This window comes from Malus sylvestris, chromosome 3 (assembly GCF_916048215.2).
Source record: "Malus sylvestris chromosome 3, drMalSylv7.2, whole genome shotgun sequence".
In the NCBI taxonomy this organism is placed as follows: domain Eukaryota; kingdom Viridiplantae; phylum Streptophyta; class Magnoliopsida; order Rosales; family Rosaceae; genus Malus; species Malus sylvestris.
Genome location: NC_062262.1, coordinates 23,075,516 through 23,098,432, shown reverse-complemented (window position 1 = coordinate 23,098,432; position 22,917 = coordinate 23,075,516). Strand labels below are relative to the sequence as shown.

At 35.8% G+C, this 22,917-nt stretch overlaps 2 protein-coding genes across 3 annotated transcripts; both read left to right on the top strand.

Moving 5' to 3' along the window:
• The first annotated feature begins 2,258 nt into the window (after positions 1–2,258).
• On the top strand, positions 2,259–4,065 carry LOC126614528 (uncharacterized). The gene is made up of 2 exons (XM_050282194.1): positions 2,259–2,617; positions 3,638–4,065. The coding sequence occupies exons 1-2, from the start codon at positions 2,302–2,304 to the stop codon at positions 3,847–3,849; spliced, it is 528 nt and encodes a 175-aa protein (XP_050138151.1). The 5' UTR covers positions 2,259–2,301; the 3' UTR covers positions 3,850–4,065.
• Positions 4,066–6,944: 2,879 nt separating this feature from the next.
• On the top strand, positions 6,945–11,664 carry LOC126616708 (calcium-dependent protein kinase 8-like). 2 transcript variants are annotated; one of them, XM_050284800.1, is made up of 10 exons: positions 6,948–7,253; positions 7,400–7,919; positions 8,603–8,726; positions 8,856–8,999; positions 9,178–9,330; positions 9,414–9,529; positions 9,654–9,821; positions 10,057–10,287; positions 10,611–10,758; positions 11,105–11,664. In XM_050284800.1, exons 2-10 carry the CDS (start codon positions 7,410–7,412, stop codon positions 11,107–11,109), a joined length of 1,599 nt encoding a protein of 532 aa, XP_050140757.1. In that variant the 5' UTR covers positions 6,948–7,253; positions 7,400–7,409; the 3' UTR covers positions 11,110–11,664. The 2 variants fall into 2 exon arrangements, with proteins under 2 accessions (XP_050140755.1, XP_050140757.1); XM_050284798.1 differs by lacking the exon at positions 11,105–11,664 and having other exon boundaries at positions 6,945–7,253; positions 10,611–10,766.
• Positions 11,665–22,917: the final 11,253 nt, after the last annotated feature.

Here is a 22,917-nt window from a genome sequence, read left to right as displayed (position 1 = left end):
GCGTCCACGTCTCATTGTCGCCTAAAAAAATAACCAAATCTTGTCTCAGAACCCAAGTGATAAACCACGTAACTTACATAAAACACATCATCAAGGACGTTCTAGAATGATTTGGGACCGGTTGACCAAAAGTCAATTGTCGATCAAAGGTCGACGGTAGGGTCCAAAACCCTACGTAATTCGATTCTGAAGTTCCGCATGTCGGATTTCTGATCCGTAACTTCCAAAGATCCACATTATGCTTCTAAAACAACATGCTAAAATTTCATTACGATCCAACTGTTGGATCTCCGCCAATTACTAATTCAAGTGGTGATCAACTATCCGATCAACTACGAAACTACATTAAAACATTAGAATCTCACTAAACGGATGTCAAAAATGGATTCGGGATGTCAAAAAACCCTAAGATAGGTCCCAGGCCAAAATCTGAAAAAGTCAACAGTCAATGCAGGTCGCCGGATTCTGCAGATTTTGCAGATTTTCTGGCAATCTTTAAAACTCCATATCTCACTTGTTTCTCAACCAAATTCGACTCATAATATACCAAAATGAAGCTAGAGGTGTGTAGAACAAGATTATACCTACTTGTAGCCAAAATGGTGGTCGGAGGTGGCCAGAAAATGACCTAAAAGATGGTTGTCGGAGGGAAAACTGGTAACTCGCCAAATTTCTGGGTAAAACTTAAACGTCCATAACTTTGTCAATACTCAACGAAATTGAGTGATTCAAAAACTAAAATCATAGCTTGGAACGAGAAGAACAGATTGGTCCCGATGGCTAACTCGTCGTGGATTGGCCGGAATATGGCCTGAAATGTCACGGGTTCGTCAGAAACTGAGCAAACTTTAAATCATTATAACTTCCTTATTTTTCAACCAAATCACACGATCCAAACATGAAAATTATCTAATTGACGAGAGGAATCGATTTATACCAATTTGAGTTCAAAAGATGGCTGAAAATTATCTGAATCATGCCTAGAATTCTCGGCCCAAAACCTTGTTCTTCGAACTCGTGTTTCGGGTTCGTTTTCAATGAAACAAAAATCATAACGAAGTTTATGGTGGTGAGTACATGCAGATAATGGTGGTTTTGGTGTTCAACAAGCCAAAATTTTGGTGATGGTGGTGGTTTGTTTCAAAGGGAAGAAAGCGAGAGCCGAGAGAGAATGAGAGAACATGAGGGAAGGGAGGAGAGAGAGAGTTTAATAAATTTTTTTGGGGTGCCCACATGGCACTCAGCCAATGGTTAGACAAAAATATCACATGTTTACCAAAATATCCTTGATGTTCAAAACCTCAAAAAATCTTCATTATAATTCCGAATAACATTCTGTTTGCACCCACGCGTTCATATCGACGAGTACTATCCAAATATATAAGGATAAGTGGAACAATATGTAGGGACCAATTACGACCTAAAAAATTCCGTTTAATCCACTAGGGTGTTTTTGTCTTTTTACTTATCAAAAAATTATACGCCGCAATTACAATGCGTTGAAACTACGAATAATAATACGAAATACATAATATGTACTTTTAAATAGTGAAATCCGAGGGCTGGATTTCACAAGAGGGGTATTTATAGGAGGGTGACCGGCCTTTTACGGTGGTTTGAGAATAATTACAAATTATTATGTGAAATAATATGTTACAATTAACATAACAATTATTACTAATTTAAATAAGAAAATTTGGGAGTTACCTTTTAAATAAAATCAATAAGGATTGATGAGGAGTGATGAGAGGAATTTGAATAAATTCCTTAAAGACCTCCCTTGACTCTTGTTGAGTTGTCATTGTGTTGCATGCGCGTGAGAATCTTGGATTGTCTTGCGGATAATCTTTTTTTTTCAACCAAACGCCTCCATGATTTTTTGGATTATTTTTTGCTCCACAACACTCACATTCACCCATTTATATTTTACGGGTAAATGGTTATATCCATAACTGTACTTATTCAAACGATTACTCACAACAGTAACCGTTAAGTTTAAATGGGTGATTAACCACAGTTACCCATACTTGTGAGTATTTTGCCCATCCCTAATTCGGACCATTTTGGTTTCTATGTCCCAGTATTAAGCAGGAATCAGTCTACATAGTTCGGTTCTAGTTTGACCGATGCAGTCAAGCCGGTTTTCTTTGTTTCTTATACTCGGTTTGATCTGGTCTGGCCTGCGAAATTGAAAGATGAACCGGTTTGGTTCGGTTTTCGGTTCAAGTTGATGAAAAGATAAAAGTACCGTTAACCTCTTTCCCAGTTGTGGCTGTGGTTTCATTTATCTCATTCAAATCAATGCTTCCCCTGTATTCTCCTTCACTTCACGGTAAACCACCATTGTCACTGCAACCATTTTCTCCCACAAGTTATAAGCTTAAAACATGCATTTCTGAATTGCTAGAGCCTGGCCATGGCATTTTCAGGAAGAAGAACACAAACCCATATCACCATAATTCTTCTTTCTCCTCCTCTTCCTGTATTGTTTGTGCAGTGGAGAACGAGTCGCAGCGGTTTGAGGTAGACCCAGATAAGGCCAGAGAAGCTCTTAAAAATCTTGACCAGCAACTTCAATCCCGCTCCCAAACTAAATTCCGCCCTCCAAAGGAAAAGGGTACTCTCTCTCTCTCTCTCTCTCTCTCTCTCTCTCTCTCTCTCTCTCTCTCTGTGACAGAACTACAAGCACTTTGTATGCAACTGATGTGAGTGTTTATGTGGGAAAGATATTGCTCAATTAGTACTTGGAGTTTGAATATGGTTTTCGAGTAGCAAATTAATTTGGGAATTTCCACCAGAACTTAGCTGCTCTGCAATCTGCATCTAATATAATTTGGGATTTCTGATATCTGAATTATGCAAATACTTGTCTTGGTACCAACAATCCTAGTGTGATCTAATTTGGAATTTCTGATGATAAAGTGAAAACACAAACAAAACTTGCATGCAATTAGATTAAGTTACCACAACTTTTCTGTTCTAGACGATGAATTTTTTTGGTTAATTAAACTTGAGAAACAAGTTTTGATTTGCTACCCACTCATTAGAGGCGGGGTATACCCTATCCTACTAACTCAAGGGCTTGGGACGTGTTTAATGTGACCTCAGCGTGAGGTGATAATGAACCTCTTACCCCCATGACTTAATTCTCCATACGATCATTCACTCGACTGTCTTGCTTAGTTACAAGCCCATGTTAGAGGGCTTGGCGTTTTATTTTGTCAAAACTGCATTTTCTGATATAGTTTAATCAGGGACTTGAGCACCTAAATCTGCAAAGCATATGGTCTTGTTATAATCTTGCTATTATGTGAAGGAACTATAGCATTGCAGTTTCATAGGGTCTTATTAGGAAACGGAAATACCTAAGAGTGTTTAGTCTAATGGTCAGGCCCTTGGTTTGTTACCAAGAGGTCTGGGGTTCGACACCTCTCAAGGTACCCACCTAGCAATTGCTAGAGTTTCTTGCCTACCAAATGTTGTGGGGTCAGGCGGGTGGCCTAGTGAGTAGTCGGGTCAAAGACCCGAAGACACTAGATTCAAAAAAAAAAAAAAAAAAAAAAAAAAAAATTAGGAAACGGAAATGAAACAAATTAAACGGATGTTGACGACAAGAACTTTTTTTCACTGATTGCAGCACCGGACGTGACTTTTACAAGAGATCGAACAAAAGATGAGCAAGTTGAAGAATTTTCAGGATCGTTCTTCACAATCACGGCTGCTGCAGTCTTTGCTTTCACCGTCTTCTATAATGTGCTGTTTTACACTGTTATAAAACCAGCCATAGATGGACCGGGGGCAGCTCCATACACAGTTGTTCAAAGAGAAATCCTAAAGGACCAGTTTTGATCCGCAACCAGAAATTTATGTTCAAGACAGATGCGCTGAATCGCCTTTCAGCTCAGCTTATACACAGCTTCTGGTTTGAGTTTGTGTGAGAATAATTCACATAGAGAAAGGGGAAAATTAGTTCTGTGCTTACTTGTAATCATCTTAAAACCATAAATGTGCAACAGTAATTACTATTAATTAGAGAAGCAAAGAAGTCGATGACCATATATGGAACTGAACGTGCTCTAGATTTGTGATTTTTTTTTTTTTTTTTTTTTTTTGTGAGTATTATGTTGGTGTTGATTCTTAGAAAATATTATGTCAATTATACTTTTATTAACTTTATCTTCCTAGTATAATTTTCAAAATATCAAACCTTATGCTAAAACACTTTAAAACTCCAAAGCGATGTTGTTTCAGATATTAGCACAATATCTTGCAGCACTGGATCATTGGGATGACGAGGGAACTGGATGAAGGATAGCGTTTTTTCTTTCCCACTATTAATTGTTTGAGAGTTTTTATCTCTCAAATAATCTCTATCATTGGTTATATTGGTTTTTATACATATTTCTTCTCTTTCAGAAATTGCAACTGTTGTGATTATTATTTTACATTTTAGAATATAAAATACGTCAGTTCATATTCTTCATCTGATTGTAAGCATTTCCCTTTCTATAAATGAAACTAGCATATGGGCACACACAAAGAAAATTTTTTATTTTTGTTTTTGAAATAGAAGGAGAGAGGAAGAGAGTGATAGAGAATGTGGGAGTGTGAAGTTTTTTTTTATTTTTTATTTTTAAATTAGAGATATGTTAGGATTACATGGTGAGACTTTGAAAAAAAAAAGCAAAATTTAGTTGTGTGAAATTACATTTTTGCCCTATATTTCTTATTCATGTTTTGTTTTAATTAAAGGGTTAAACTGGTAATTTCTTATGATTTTGGTTGACAATGAGTGTTTTATTAATTAGTAGAGATACGTCAGTTCCTTAAAGGCACAAGATCAATTCAAATATATATATATATATATATATATGCTACGTTTCACTTAAAAGTACGAGTTTTATGATATCCAAAATCTAACTGTTGTAGAAATTCATTATATCCCTATATGCAAAATAAAACAATGAACTTTTTAAACTATTAAGTCATACGTACCACCATAGAAGAAAATTTTGTTGTTACGAGCCTAATCATACCATGTCAAATGCAAGCCGCAAACATTTGAAGCTTCAAAGTATGCTTCGAACATTTGATCCCCAATGTCAAGGGAGTGGGTACGAAAGCTCTTTTTAGTAGGTGCAGACAAGAGAAGAGGGACCATGACTCATCCAACAGGAGTGGCCAGAAAAAATCCATGCATCCCTTCAAGCCATCTATGAGTGGCCAGGGAAAAGCCATTCACCGCCCAAGGACCTCCTTCTCCGCCCAAGGACCTCCTTCTCCGCCAATCGTTAGGGTCTTGTTTTTTTCCACCTCATTGAGTCCTAGATACAGACTCTCTGTCATTCTCTTCGTATAATAAAAATAAAAAATAAAATTGAACCCTGAATAATATACTCTTTACTTATTGGAAAAACTCAAGTACTTCCTTTCAAAACTGTTCTCGCGGATATTTTATGCAAGAACTTTACGAGCATAGAATGATTTTTGTGTAATTATTGTCAATGAACATATTATGAAGTGTGGCTACAATATTTCGTAACTTTTAAGTGTAACAAAATATTAATAAAGGTAGATGAAAGGGATAAGGGTATATGATCTAATTTTTCATCTTACTCGTTTATTTTATGTTATATTGAATACAACATAATATTATAAATTTCTGGCCGGAAACCTGTCAAGTTAGATTTGCAAAAGGATTGGTTAAGACATGATCCATACCTCCATAATACAACTATACTAAATACTATGTAAAGGTTGATTTTATTTTTGTTTTTAGAAACCACAACCAACTTTAGTTTAACCGTTGGGTAAAAACTCAAGTGCTAAAAATAAAATAAACTAACAATTATTTAACTATCTTTTTTTTTGTCCAACAATTATTTAACTATCAAAATAGCAGAAAATAGTTTTTTATTTGGAATAAAATTAATTAGTTTTCTTTTACTTTCTTTTTCTCTTGTCATATTATACATAACTAGCATTTTATCACACTCACGCGTGTAGTAGTTTCTTTTTTACATGTAATTATAAATTATTTTTTATTTAAAAGTTAAAGAAATAATGGAAAAAAAGCTGCCCACTGCGAGAGTAATTTTATTCTATTAGTTTGAATTAAAAAAAAATTAAATTCTTTTATTTTAAATCCTAATTAGATAAAGATATGTTTGAAATTATGAATGATTCATCGTTTTTGCCTTCTGACTTTACTTATTTTAAAATCGTAACTAGGGAGGGATATTTTTTAAATTACGAATGACTCAACCTTTTTGCCTTTATACACTAGCAATCATATACCATGCACGTGTTTATAAATTTTGAAAATAAAATTTACAAAGAGAGAAACTATGAAACGGTTGCTAAAGATTTTGGGCGACGATCATCACATGATTTTTCATCACTGAAGAGGTTGTTCATATCTTTGACAACTGTTTCCAGATAACTATTTCGTCACCAAAAGTTTATTTTATTTAGGAGAAAAACGTGAAAGAGAAAATGAGCGGAATTGATATGGTTACTTGGCGGTGAGGCTATGAAAAGAAGCAATAAAATTATTTTGTGTTCAATTTACTATATCGTTTTTAACTTTTATTTTGGTCATTTTTTAAGTTTTTTTGGCAGGGATTAATTTGATATTTTCACCCTCTCTTGGTTAAAAACAAAAGTTTTGTCAATAAACTGTTTAAATATAGGTTAATTTTTAATTATTTTACACTAACAATAATTTGTTTAATTATAACAAAAAATATTTTTATGCAAATATGAAATAGTATAAATATTAGTTGGAAAATTGTGGATAACTGATCTAACGGAAACAAGGCAAGAAAATTAGCAAAAATGAAAACAGAAGGGGAGCTGTGAGCTGTGACTTGCAAGGTTGTGTTGGATATTTTGAGCAGAGACAAAATAAAAAGAAAAGAGGAAAAAGAAAAACAGAAAGAGAAAAAGAAAGAGGAGGTTTGTTTTCTGTTTTTTTTTTCTTTCTTTATTTTGAATTTAAAGAGAAACAAAGAAAAAGAAGAGAAGGAAGAAGAAAAAGAAAAAAAAACAAAGGATTTTTAGAGAGAGAAACAAAAGCCTCTGTGAAAGAGCTTTGGCTCTCTCTCTGCAAATCCGTGGCATTTTCACACATTCAATTCCTACTCCTTTCATATTCTTCTTACCCTTCCCAAATCTTTGGTTTCTTGCATTAATTTACCCTGAAATCTCATCTGGGCCTCCTTCCAAAATCCCAAAATTTGAAAAAACCACAGGTGGGTTTTCTTCTTCTGTTACATTTTCCATCTTTTGATTGCTTTTGTTTTGTTTTGTGCTTCCATATTAAGAATCAAGGATTTCTTATTTGTTTCTGCATGAATATTCCACATTTCTAAATTTGGAATTTGTGAAAAATATTAAGGTTTGATTTCATGGGAAATTGCTGTGTAACCCTTGGCGCACCTGGCCAGAACAAGAACAAGAACAACAAGAAGAAGACAAACCCATTTGCAACAGATTTTGGTGGCATTAATGGAAAAGATGGTGATGGCAAGCTGTTGGTCTTGAAAGACCCCACAGGTCGAGACATTTCGGCCCAATATGATCTGGGACGCGAACTTGGCCGAGGCGAATTCGGGGTAACATATCTGTGCACAGAGGCATCCTCCGACGAAAAATTTGCATGCAAATCGATATCAAAGAAGAAGCTTAGAACAGCGGTGGATATTGAGGATGTGAGGAGGGAAGTTGAGATAATGCAGCATTTGCCTCCACACCCAAATATTGTGACATTAAAGGACACTTATGAAGATGGTGATGCGGTTCACATTGTGATGGAGTTGTGTGAGGGCGGTGAGCTGTTCGACCGCATTGTTGCTAGGGGTCATTACACAGAACGTGCTGCTGCAGGTGTAATGAGGACGATTGTTGAAGTAGTTCAGGTTGAGTTTTGTTATGGTTCTGTTGTGTTATTTGGTTTGGTAATACCAATGGTTCTGAAATTTGATAGTTACATGCTTATATTAGATTTGATATGACATGATATGATATAGCTTGTGTGTTATGATGTTGGTTGAATCATATTTGTCATTTGTTATATTCTTGTTTAGGGTAAAGGTGATTCTTATAACATACTATGAACTTTAAATGGTAAATGGAGAACCATAGGGTGAGTTGAATGTCCTCCGTCCTTTTTTATTGAATATTCTCTATATTCACTTCAGCAATTAGCTGTGGTGCTATGTGTTATGTTATTTGGTTTAAATTTCTCACTATTGGTTGTTATATGGACGAACAATACGTTCGTTGTGTTTCATAATTCATTCACTTAAATGTTCTTTTAGGTGATATTTTGCTCATTTGAACCTTAAACCTTTGTATATAATAACATGTTGCAGCTTACTGTAATATGACTAGTTCCTGTGCATTTGAAGTTATTTGTCCCTGCACAATACGTTTCTTTCTCCTCTCTTTTTACGTGTTAAATTGAATATCTGCTAATTCTATCTTTGCTGACACTAATATTGATCTTTGATTTTCTGTTACTTGGTGATGATGTCTACTCTTCTGTACCTATGTTACTGTTAATTATTCTGATTTATTTACGTGCATCTTTACTTTGCAGATGTGTCATAAACACGGAGTAATGCATCGTGATCTCAAACCAGAAAACTTCCTATTTGCAAATAAGAAGGAAACAGCCTCTTTGAAAGCAATTGATTTTGGACTGTCTGTGTTCTTTAAACCTGGTATTGCACTACTTCAATATCGCCTGTTTAATGATTTTTCTTGAAATTCCTGTTTTAGCATCATTATATCATCTATATTTTTTCGGTTATTATGAAAACAGTGTAGCTAAAGGTTGCCATATTCCACAGGTGAGCAATTTAATGAGATAGTGGGCAGTCCTTATTACATGGCTCCAGAGGTTCTGAAGCGCAACTATGGACCCGAGGTTGACATTTGGAGTGCTGGGGTTATCCTATATATTTTACTTTGTGGTGTTCCACCTTTCTGGGCAGGTTTGTGTCTCGTCCTGTATTTTTATCTTGATTCTTTACAACTACAATAGGGGGTTGTAATGTTTTTGCTTATCAAAGATCCCTGATTTAGATCAGCTTGAACAAAAGTGTGCCTGCTAGTGTATTCCTTGTTTATTAGTATTTCTTTCTCATAGTTTTCAAAAAATTTCAACTGTAGAAACTGAACAAGGGGTAGCACAAGCAATTATTCGATCCGTCGTTGATTTCAAGAGGGACCCCTGGCCTAGAGTTTCTGATAATGCAAAGGACCTTGTGAAGAAAATGCTTGATCCTGATCCGAAGAAGAGGCTGACAGCTAAGGAAGTGCTTGGTAATTATACTAATCTGATATCTTCCATTTACCAAACATTTATTGCCTTACATGACATGTTAATCCCAATTCTTTTCATGTAGATCATCCTTGGATACAAAATGCCAAGAAGGCCCCAAATGTCCCACTTGGTGAAACTGTGAGAGCAAGGCTGCAACAGTTTTCTGTAATGAACAAGCTGAAGAAAAGAGCTCTTGGGGTAAGGTTTTGAGTTTACTTATAAGCGTGCATAATAATTGAAGGGTTCGATGTTGGCTACTTGTATGCTGTGTTAAAGTTGGCCCTATATTCTATGTCTGAACTCTTGAATATTTCATACATAGGTCATAGCTGAGCATTTATCAGTTGCGGAAGTAGCTGGCATAAAAGAGGCTTTTCAAATGATGGACACTGGCAACAAGGGCAAGGTGACCATAGAAGAGCTACGAAGCGGGATACAACACTTAGGGCAAAATATTTCTGATCCAGATCTTCAAATACTAATGGAAGCTGTAAGTATCAATTTGTGCTTCGCCAACTTGCCTTCTTACTTGTAATCCGAGGTTTGGATGATAAATTGCCCGACTCTGCACCATGTTAAATCCTGAGAAACAAACTAAAAACACTAAAATAATGGAAACGAAGAGGAAAAAAAAAAATTGTTTCATGAGAGATAAGGGTTGGTTCAACATGTTAGTTCCCTTTGGGGTCTTTACAAAATAACTGATTGATTTCTGATTGCTACAGGCTGATGTTGATGGGGATGGAGCTCTAAACTATGGAGAGTTTGTTGTTGTCACGGTTCACCTTAAAAAGATGGCGAATGACGAGCACCTACATAAAGCCTTTGCCTTCTTTGATCAAAACCAAAGTGGCCATATAGAAATTGAAGAATTGAGAAATGCGTTAACTAATGATGTTGACGTAGGTGGTGAGGAAGTCATCCATGCGATTATGCATGACGTGGACACAGATAAGGTTGGAATTAACATTTTGATACAATTAACTTAAATAGCTTTACATCCAAAATGTTTTATTCCAACACACATGGTTAGAAGGCCCTCCTTTAATACCTTCAAGAAAATTGTAGTTTTTGAGTTGGTCTTTTGTGCGGAAATGCTTATCCGAACAACCTCGTTTTTCTGTCGCTTAGAATGTGTTCATCTTCTAGTGAGAAGGGTTGACTCATGTTAAATGTTTTCAGTTTGTAAGATTACATTTTTTTCGCATTTGATATGTGCATGTGTAAATTTTTTAGTCAAGTTATGTTTATGCATCGTTGATGTATTGTCATCTTGCAGGATGGACGCATAAGTTATGAGGAGTTTGCTGCTATGATGAAGGCTGGTACAGATTGGAGAAAAGCATCTAGACAATATTCACGGGAAAGATTCAACAGCATAAGCCTGAAGTTGATGAGAGAAGGGTCTTTTACAGTTGGCAATGAGGGTAGGTGAACCTACATTCTTTTTTTCGAAACAACATTATTTGAAATTAAATGATGTTTAAAAAGATAAAAATTCCTTTGTTTGCGGGCTTATGAAATGACTTATTTTTTCCCCATAGCTATGAGTAAGAGTGTTTATTTTGAGGTAATTGCATGAAAAAAAGAAAAGCTAGGAGTTGTAAAATGTCAACTAAAAGGCTTTTCCGCTATAATCTTCTTCACCTTTTGTATTTTTTATTTTTTTAAGACGAGGAAAGACCGAGTTTGATTTGTTTTAATTTTTGCAAAAGCTAGTTATTGTTGGCTTAATTTGTTTAGTTTATAATGGTTGTGAAAATTTAATTGTAGCGTGATGACCAAAACTCAGCTGCCGATGTGTTTTGAATGGGTATCAAATTCCTTGCCAAGGTGCAAACGATTCGTGCCTGCTAGTTCTTCTGCGGACTCTCGTTGTCCATCAGATCATCATCGACCATCACGATTGACGGCTTGCCTACCGTGAATCACATTTTGAAGAGAAGTTATACTAGGTATCCAAAAACTTAACCCTAAACCCAGCTTTAGGTATACAAGGTCTGCAACTGGTAAGATTCATGAAAAAGCCTGTGAACAAGGAGGGGAAAGGTTAAAAAAAAACAAGGGAGAGTTGGAATTGTTGTCTATATTTCTCAGGTGCTCTTTTGATTTGGCAAATATGATTTGGTAGTTTTGTTAGAATGTAACGGCCGAAAACCCTGGATTGTAAGATACGATGGAGCATAATAGAATTGTTGAACATTTTGATGGGAGAAAATTCTTTGTATGGGAAACTTTGGGGAATTAGAAAATAAATCACTAGGACTTACCTATGATGTATCTATTTGGCATGACGTTTTAAGTATGAGGCTTTATTGGGAACTTTAACGAAACACTTTCGGTACTGTTCATTTTAACAAAAACTTACATTTTTACATTAAAAAGTCAATTATGGTACTATTCATTTTACTCTTTATTTTTGTTTTTATCGTTAAAACTCAAAATTTTTAGGTCTTTTTCATTAGTCATCATTTTTTGAAATTCATCAACACGAACGTGCTCCACCAAAATGTTCTTTTTCATTTTTTTTAAAGAACAAAAGTAAATATTATAAACCCCAAGTGAGAATTGAATTCTTTTATGGCTTGTTTACTAATCTATAATCAGATTGAAGCGAAATGAATTGAAGAGGAATTGAATTAAAGAGGAAACAAAATTAGATTTATGTTAAGTTGTTAATTGATATCTGGAATCAGAGTAAGAATGATGTTGGTTAGATAAGTTGTTTACTAATTGACTTGAATCAAAATTTTAGTTTAATTACTAAATTACCCTTATTTAAATAAATTATTTCATGCTAATTAATAAAATTAAATTTTATATCATAAAATCTAACTATATAAAATTAATTAAAGAGGTTTTTTTTTTTTTTTTTAATAATCAAAAGATGGTTACGTTTGCCCCGTCTCCATGTCTTCCCCACGCCCCCATTTTCATCCTTTTTTTTTGGGACATTTTGGATGTGGTCCCTAACTATTAATATTCTTTGATTGAAACCTTGTTAGTTTTTAGTTTTTTATTGAGTTCCCTGACATTAATATAATAATGTAAGTTACTATATTTTTTTAAATTAAAAATTGAAATTTGAAATGTGTAATTGTTTATATTAATGAGATTTTAAATAAAACCCATAATTTATGGGATTAAAAATAATCAAATATAAATTATACTCTCTATTATACTGTGTGTGTGTATATACATATATGTATGGGTACATTAACCAAAATTAACAATAAAAGTTATTGTGCCAAAACATGGATACATTCTTAAATCAACGAAAATGAATGTACCCATATAAGTTTAAACATGGATTAAAAAAATTGAATGGATTTTATATTAAAAAAAGGGTACATTTTACATATAACAAATTGATATATTTGAGAATGGGTACATTTAAGATTAAAAAAAATTGAAAAATTATATGAATGGGTACATTTAAGATAAAAAAAAATTGAGAATCTTTTTATATATAAAAAAAAAACTAATAGGTACAAACTTAATTTAATTTAATTTTTTATTATTTTGGAAATTTTTGAATTGAAAATTAATTAGAAGTTTAAAAGAGGTGTGAGTATTAAACCCTAAATTAATTACTAATTTTTATATTAAAAAATTATATAATAAACATGTAAATTCATTATCACATTATTGCTAGGGACTTAAATCAAAATTTAAGAACTAATAAGGTCTTAGTCAATGAACAGTAAGAACTAGGGACCGGATACTAATTTTTCCTTTTTTTTTTTCCAGCCACGCAGCCCTTCTACCACCCCCGTCTTCCTTAACCCCTACCTCATAGCCAGCTCCCTATAGCTCTCATTTCCAGCCCAGTAGTGAGTGGGCTCGTTGGCGGAGGTGGTTTCGACCCTAGTCCACTACGTCGGAAGGCATTTAGGTGGTTCTTGGTGAGGAGGATTGCCACCATCAAAGTGAGGTCAATGAGATTGAGAGGCGAGTTTCGAAGGGAGAGACGGTGGATTTCAAATCGAGGCCTTATAACTTGTTGTTGAAGTTGGAGTCTGTGAAGGGCGTCGATTGCGAAAGATGATGATAACAAGAGGAGCAAAGAGCTACTGGATACAATGGCAGAGGACAATGAGACGGAAGGGTATTTTAGGAAGACAATTTTGATTCCGGATAGAGCCTTCTCCTCGGAATCCAAATACCAACTCTATCTCAGTAATCCAATGCCGGAATTTGATTTTACATATTAGGTAGACCCCACCTATTTTTTGACTCCTCAAATGTTAGTAAATGCTAGAATGCATCAGAAGTAGTGCAATTTTGTTTCTCCTTACTCTTGTCTTGTTTGGTAAACACGTCATTATAGTAGGTAGGTTTCATTTCCACTGTCTAGGTATATTATTGTTTTTCCCCTTCAACGATTATTGATATTAATGCATATTTATTTATTTTCTCCTTGAAATTGTAATTTAGTCTCATTTTACTCTCTTAATCTGATTTTGTCTCATTTTCCCCGTTGAAACTATTATTATCGTCTCATTTAGTCTTAGTTCACCTCATTTTCGTCCACTTCGTCAAATAGATGTTAAATTAAAGGGTAGTGTGGACATTTCATTTTTGACACAGGTAGGGATAAGCCCCATACTTGGCGACGTGGCACTTACATGGGATTTTGGTTAATTACCACATATTTATTAGACTACATCTAAATTGTGGCAAGAGCTTTGGGAAAATTAGGGTTAGAAAGGAATTTAGGCTTGCAAATCTAACTTATGGGACCATGATTTTCCAGGGGCCCAATGTAAGAAGGATCGGAATACAGATAATTAATAGTCTGATCATAGACTCAATGACTTCTATCATAGAGTTGCAGAAACAAATTAGCTATGCCACCATCATCCTGATCCGGATAAGTGAGCGAAGATAGTCGACTTCACTGAGATTGACCATTCTTATTTTACAAAATACGAAAACTTGATCTGATATAGATTCAACCATGTTTCTTATATTCTTGAAGATTCCTACAATCTAGGCATTTAGAATGTGCCGCAAGTAATCACACTATTATAAGGATACAATATCTACTCCTAGATATCATTGGGATTCTCATGGTTTAATGTGGATTCTATATTCTAAAAGGGCTCTCCTTTGCTTGGTATAAATACACTCATCTCTAATAATGCAATAATTGCATACTCTCTCTTACCTATTGCTTGAGTCTCATAAGTTGCCTACAAACTTGAACATCGAAGAGCATTTGGCCAGCACCCCACCATGTCGAGGTTACTTTACAGTTTGTTTATTGTTTTACACATAGTCAAGTTTGTGCATCTCCTCCCTCTACGGTGGTGTGCAAATTTTGTTCCAATAATTGGTACTTTCATTGAGAGTGAACTTATATTCCTCTGGCCAAATCACTCTACCATCAGCATGTCTGCATAAGAAAGTTCATTTAACATTGATGTTAACATCACAATGGAGAACAATCCACTTCCCACGGTTTATACTACTATCAGCACGAGCAATCAAGTCTTTGGCGCCTTGACCATCCTAGGGAGCTATAATGTTCCCGCTACTGGAACCCCTCCCACCATGGATCAGATATTGAATACCTCCCAGAATATCAAAATTGACGAGTTGCAGAAGACCTAAACAACTTTTCTACTAGAGAACCACACCTAGATTTTATTTTGAAAGGGAAAGAGATGGCTCGGGGATAGGCATTTTCTTGTTGGCGGGTACTTGGTTACAAGCGAATTGGAGAAACTATGGATTTAGCGGTATATTTTTCTGTTTCATCTTTTCTTGCCTTGTTTAATGAGCCGGTATGGCCCACCCTTACTTTTTGGTATCTCGGCCCTTTCTCTCCTTTTCCCTTTCTTTTCTCTCATTTCTTTCCCCAATGAAGTCTCTCTCTAAAACTTTCTCTCTTCTTTTCTCTCCCTGTCATCTCTGAACTCTTTTCTTCTCTTTGAGAGACACACATACACCCATACACACATAAAAATCAACAAGGACAACACCAACACCACCCCCCCTATTTCCTCTATGAGACCCTCAGAGCCAGGGCGATGGAAAACCCCTCGGAAACCTCCCTATCGTGTTGCACTATGCAGCCACTGTGCAAAAGGTCCCTTTGGCAAGTTCTCACCGTCTCCGGACAAGGTAAACCCTCTTGAACCCCTTAGATCGTGTTTTAGTATGTGACTAAGGTAGTTTTAGGCGTTGATCGCGTGTGGATGCACGGAAAACCTGGGGAATGACACTGTATGTTTTCTAGGAAGAAAACCAAATCGTCACCGTTTGGCCACTTTCCAGTCACTTTTCTGGCAAGCTCTGGCATCCGTTGAATCTCGAACAAGTCTACATATCTTCCCTACATTTCTAGCTTTACATAGGATCCAGAATTACTCAATTTGGCATTGTATCCAGCTCGGAATGAGCTCTAGAAGTTGGCCTTTCCACTTGCAAAATATGTAGGTCTCATGGAGAAAACGAGTATGGCATACTCGCGGACGCATGGTGTTGCAGTGCCCAACGCGTTGAGTACATGCGCCTTCATCGGAGGTATTGTGCTTTGTCGCTGTCCACGGCGATGCCAGCGACCGTTTCAGCTAACTTTTCGGTGATTCAACTCGGCCCGTGGCAGTGTGTGCGGTGGAGCATGGCATCTTGGGCCGCAGCCCCATGTGGCGCGTGCGACGACGCGTGGGGGAACCCAAGGTCCTTCCTTAGGTTTTTTTACTTCCCGTATTTGAATCCAATATTCGTTTTCCCAAATTCAATCGTTTTAGTAGGGTTTTATTAATTGGTCCATTTATGCGCTTAGTTGGGATTTTTAGTGGAGATCTCATCCTCCTTAGTTCGAACGGCTCTTCGGCGACAGAGTATTTGTGAGTTGACCTCTTCATAAATTGCATGAGTTCAAATGTTAGGCTTGCATTCATGGAAATCATATTTTCATAATTTTATATTTCATAAATTATTTACGTTTTATGATTTATCGAACTTACATTTTAAAGGTTTACGAACTATTGCTTTTATGCCCTATGAGATATTATGGATTTACGAATGTGATTTATTACGGTTTATGAATTGATACTTTGAGTTTTTTAGCTCCGATGATTTGGAAGGATTATAATTTATGTTTTTAGTGCTTACCTAGTAGGTAATCATACAACACATACACACAACCTGAGTATGTATATTTCTATGGCCATAGGACACAGTTGATGAGTAGTGAGATATTTCATGACATACTTCCAGCTTCACCCAGTTTCAATGGCGAAACCAGTGTCGGACAACTTCACTAGCCACAGCTAGTGTCAGTGTGTTATGTATATGTTTCTTCTCTAGCGTAACCCAGAGTCATACAGCTTCACCTTCAGGTGATGAGACCTACCATGTTTCTTCACTAGCGTAATCTAGTGTCGTACAATTTCACCTTTGGGTGATGTTTATGCCTTCAGGTGACTATGATACCCCTAGTTGAGTACATCATTGATTTGATTTACAAGATTCTTTGGATTTACTTTTGGGCAATTTCGATATCGTTTTTAGAGAAGATTTTATTGTTACAAACATTTTTGGCATGTTGGAGCTTTCAGAAAACATACTATGTAGTATTATAGGTGTTTTCAAAACAGGGGGTTAGTATGTTTAAGAAGAAAAAACTTTTTCTTATTATTATTACTATTAGTATAAACTTTGGTCCACCCTTTTGGTTTTTGTGCCCCCTTCAAGATTTAGAACCAAAGCATACGATCTCGGCGTCAGGGCACTCCCACATTGGTATCTTCGAGTCTTCTCAGTGTAGGACCCCTCTCCTTTGTTCATACCTTTTTATAATAATTCTCTTGCAGTATTCTTGATTAGTTGTTTGCTTTGAACATGTTCCTGCATTTGCATATTTCATTATATTTAAATTTATGACACGGCCCGATTTCGATATCCCTCAAACACCAGGATAGGCACGTGTTGGCCGACACCCGAGGGTGACGAAACCATTTTAACATTTATGTAAGTTATGAAGAAAGAACGAACGTAAATAAAATATGTAAATTTAAATATAATGGAAAATGCAAATACATGAATTTGTTCAGAGAATACAACTAATCAAGAATAGTGCGAGAATATTATGAAATAAATGAGATTACAAAGAAAGTGGGTCCTACACTAAGAGGACTCGAAGATACTGATACAAGAATGCCTTGACGCCGGGATCGTACGCCTTGATTCTTAGTCCTAAAAGGGGTGCAAAACAAAAAGGTGAGTGGACCAAAGTTTATAATAATAATACTAAGTAAAACCATTTTTCTTTTGAACATACTAACTCCATGTTTTAAAAACATATATATATATAATACTACATACTAGGTTTTTTCTGAAAAACCCTAACGTGCCATGAAAACATCTAAAACGTGGATGTATAAAACAGTACTCAGTAATGATAACATAGTCACCAAAAGACAAATCCAAGAATCCCATAGATCAAATCAATGATTTACTTAACTAGGGGTATCATAGTCAGCCGAAGGCATAACCATCATTTGAAGGTGAAGCTGTACGACACTGGGTTACGGCAATGAAGAAATGTGGTAGGTCCCATCACCCGAATGTGAAGCTATACGACTCTGGGTTACGCCAGAGAAGAAACATATACATAACATAACACACTAACACTAGCCGTGGCTAGTGAAGTTGTCCAACACTGGTTTCGTCAATGAAGCTGGGAGTATAAATACCCTAAACTGTGTCATATGGTAATAGACGTATACATACTTAGGTTGTGTGTATGTGACGTATGATCACCCACTAGATAAGCACCGAAAACATAAATTATAATCTTTCCAAATCATCGGAGCTCAAAAGCTCAAAGCATCATATCATAAAACTGTGGAAGCTTTCTATCTCAATCCTCATAATAAATTGATAATATGAAAATCATTAAATCATACTCATAAATCCATAATATTTCATAAAGCATAAATCCTATATTTCATAATGTTTGGTAAAACGTAAATTCGATAAATCATAAGTAATGCATAAACGTAAAATCATGAAATCATACTTTTCATGAATGCAAGCCTAACATTAATAAAATCATGCAATCAAGAAGGGTTCCACTCATAGATACTCGTCGTTGAATGGCCATTCGAACTAGGGAGGATGGGATCACCACGAACAAATGCACCTAAGCACATAAAGGGACCAATTAGTAAAACCCTACTAAAATGATTGAATTTGGAAAAAGGGAACGTGGATTTGGAATCAAGGCGTCGAATTACCTTTATAGGGGACCTAGGAAAATTTCGTAAAAAGTTAACGAAAAAGTCAATAGTTGCCCCGAAAAGTCAACCGAGACGCCGAGCTAGTCAACTACGTTAAAACTTTGGAATTTCACTAAACGGATGTCAAAAACAAATTCAGGGCGTCAAAATTAGTCTAGAAGGGTTCCCAAGAAAATTTCACAAAAGTCAGCATAGAGAATATTCCATAAATATTTAATAGAATATTCCATCTTCTTCTTCCTCTCTCCGGTCCCCGGAGCTGCTGCTGGCAGCTGGAAAACCTTGTCAGAAATATGGGGAAGAGTTTCTTGAGTTGTTTATGCATCCAAAAGTTACCAAATCAACCCTAAAATGTCCCAAACTTGTACCTAGGCACGATCTACAAATTTTTGGACTGAGTTGGATACTTACCTCCGTAAAAATGGTGATGATTCACTAGAGAACAATTTGAACACTAACAGTGTAATTGTACCGTGAGAGAAAAAAGAGGAAGAGGAACCTTGGCCGTTCCGAGGTCGCGATGGGGAGGTCCTGAGGGTGGTGGGGTTTGCCGAAGTGGCGAGGCTAGTGATGGTGGACGTGGTGTCGTGAGTGAGTTCGGAGAGAGAGAAAGTTGCAGAGAGATGAGAAGGAGAGAAGAGAAGAGAGTGAAAGTTTTAGATATAGGGAAGCTTTACGGGGAGAGAGAGAGAGAAGAGAGAAAAAGAAGGAGAAAGAGAAAGACTGTTGGGAGACCAAAAAGCAAGGGTGGGCCCCACTGGCTCTCCAAACAAGGCAAGAAAAGATGAAACAGAAAAATATCCCGCTAGGAGTAAAATTACCAAAATACCCCTACGTTTGGAATTCTGTAAAATCCTCATTCTAGCTCTAACTTCAATTCTGCTTGTGCCCGTACTACAAGAATATGCTAACAAAATGGGTTATACGTCTCACGATAAGAGGGTCAACGATTTCGCCTCAAAGGACATTTTCATAAAAACACACATTCAAAATTATAAAAATTGTAAAATTAAGGACGGGTTGTTACAATTTACCTATTTTATTTACATTCGCTCTTCCTTTATAAGTTGCATGCATGTTAATATGGCATCATCACCTTCGGATGTTAGCCAACACGTGCCCATCTTGGTATTTGGGGATATCGAGATCGGGGTGTGTCAATTAATTCTTCTCAAGTTGAGTTTGCCTTATTTGTTTGCAACCTAATAAAACTCGACCTAAGACCGAACTCCAATGGTAAAGAACGATTTAGGGTCGGGTTAGGTTGACCAACAAAACTATCAAATTACCTAAGTATGGAGTGTGCACATACACCAATCTATTTTGGCAAGGTCTGTCTTCCCTAATATTCTTAAAACATAGCATTCATCTTCATCATGTGATATGGTGGATTACGAGGAAAAAAATAACTCTAGAGTTGGATATCTATGTGATGTGGTATAAACTAACACACAAATTAAACCCTATAATTTAGATGGTTGTAGTATGAGCAAGTAGGGATCATTCTAGGCCGGGGATTAGGAGGGATGCTAATCAACACAAATTAAACTTAAAAACTGAAAACTAAGCTAGACTAACACAAAATAAGAAGTGAGGGGGTTTTTGGACTAATTTTAACAAAAATAAAGTAAATTGCAGCAAACGAATTAGGTCTTGTACGAGATATAAGTGAAAGGCTAGCTAGAGAATTGTTCTCCACACATGAAACATATGCATACAAATTGATTTCCAATTATTATTTCTATAAACCATGAATGACAATGCCCCAAATTAATTGTGAATAGAACTAATTAACTCTCAGATTTTTCCAAGTTCATTGAATTGGAATCAGCGACGCAAACAAATTATTCTTCTCAAGTTCCCTAACTATGAAAAGCATGATAGAGATACATCTCGAAGATCATTAAGTTCTGTGAAAATCATAAGCATTGACAAAACATTCATAACTATGAAAAACATGATACTCCTACCAGGAATTTACTTAATTCAATCATGACTAGTGACTTTTACTACTTGTAAATATAAGTTCATAACGATAATCTGGGTCGGGATGTGTCAACTAGAAAATAAAACCCTACCTTGAAAAGGTCTTAGAATAAAACTAGGAAACATAATTAAATGATAAAACAGAAAATAAAAGGTTTCCTATTTTAACTAGAATTCGGAGTTATCATAAAATCAGACTTTTGACCAACCAAATCAACTCCGATTTGGTTCTAAAAGGTCTCTTTTGAAAGCTGGAGATGTCCCCTACAAATCCTCAGAAGGAATCTTCCTCAAAATACCCCATCTTGACCCCTAAAATACCCAAAACGTCCATAAACGTCAATCTGAGAAAGCTGTGCGCTGGGCCTTAATTTCATCGCCACAATCAAACGGCTTGGTAGAAAAATCTGGAATTTTGATACAATCATCTTGAAATGCACACAAACATCCTCCAATTAGAATCACTCCAAAATCCATCTGTTTGGTCACTTTTGGCTCTAGAGGAAGTCGAATGTCCTACATTGAAAATATATAACAAAGTATCAAAATTCTACCAAAATAACCAATAAATTAATACTAAGATTAAGGTAAAATATATGGAATAATATGGACTCATCAATTACCCTCAAACTTAGCTTTTTTGCTTGTCCTCAAGCAAAACAAAACTGAAAAACAAAGATAAAAACTAACAAACTAAAAACTTAAACAAAAATTAACTAAGACAAAATTTTCACCTTCAAGTTGCAATCCATAGAAAACGTTAAAAATTAGAACATCTTTCCAAAAGTTCCAGCAAATCCCACCACAGAGTCTAAGCCATTTAGAATCAATTAGAAAAGAATTCATGAACTTCTTTTGGTGTAAAGTGAACCAACATAGTTAAGGAGACTCGACTAAAACTCATACATCTCTTCCTCTTATTTAATACTTCACACATAATAACTTCAAACATTTTTTTTTTCTTTCCGACTTTTTCTCTTTTTTTTCTTTTTTTTTTTCTTTCAGTAATAGTAGTGGCCGTGCAATGTCAGTTCCCTTAAGCTTTTGATCCAACCCATGTAGCGAGCTTTAGGTCAATGACTCCCAAACCACAAAGGTTTTGGGGCACTAGATGTAGAACACCCCTAAGGACTTATTAACTCGAGCTGAAAAGGCTACGAAACCAACTAACCACCCTACCCCATGTCAAGACCCTACTGTTTGACGCAAGAATCACTGCTGATCAGGCAGGACTGGCCCGATTACTAAGCAAAGTCTTGGGTGGAACAATTATTACTTTTTTTTTTTAACAAGAACTAAACTTTACTTCACTTAAGAACAAAAATTAAAATACACTTTTGACTAAAAGTAAGTGTTTCAATCTCACTCCCCACAAACCATGTTGGTGTGACTGTGCAAATTTTTAAAGTATAACTCATGAATTAGTGTGTAAGCAACGATAAATAGAAAAGACTCTAATATGGGATTAACCTTCACCATGTCCATTTGTTCTAACGTTTAAAATAATATATGGATATTAACTTAAAAAATGAAAATTTTTGTTTACTCAAAAATTTAAAATCCTAAAATTTTATTCCCCACCCCCAAACTTAAATCACACATTGTCCTCAAGGTGTGGAAAATAACGAAACAAAACAAAAATATTAAAACCTTAAAAACTTAAAATAGCTAACAAAAACAAAGAAAATAAATGAGGAAAATATAAATAGAAAATAAAATAACGAAAACAATAAAAGAAAGTATAAATTAAGAAAGAAAACAAAAAAACAAAAGACAAAGAAACTGACACACCTGGGATTCGAAGACAGGACCTGAAACTGGGGAAAGGCGCTGGAAAACAAAACAGAAAAAATGGGACAGAAAACTACCAGGCGCTGGGTTCGAACTCGTGACTAGGGGTTTTGTGAAGACGCGCGGACCAACACGTACGAGTCCACACTTTTGTCAATCTTGAACAACAGCTAAGATATAAGCTAATTTAGTAGTTTTATGTTTCAATTGAAAAACCCTAGCATCTGCTACACTCTCTCTTGCCTCGAGCCTAGAGCCCATACGGCTCTCTATCTCTCTCATTTATCTCATCAGCCCTCTCTCCCTTTTCTCTCAATTCCGATTGGTTTTTTTTTTTTTTAGAAACCCTTCTCTCTAGAAGATGAAAGATATCTCTCAAGAATAGTAGAGGCCTCTCTCTCATTTCTCGTAGCCCTCTCTCTAACCAAAGACCTGAAAAATTCCTACCTAGCTCTCTAGTCATTCCAAATCTTCCAATGGTCCTGGATTTTGTCGAACCCAAACACAGATACCCAACCTTGCCTCCATAGCGGTATCTCTATTCATTTCCATCTC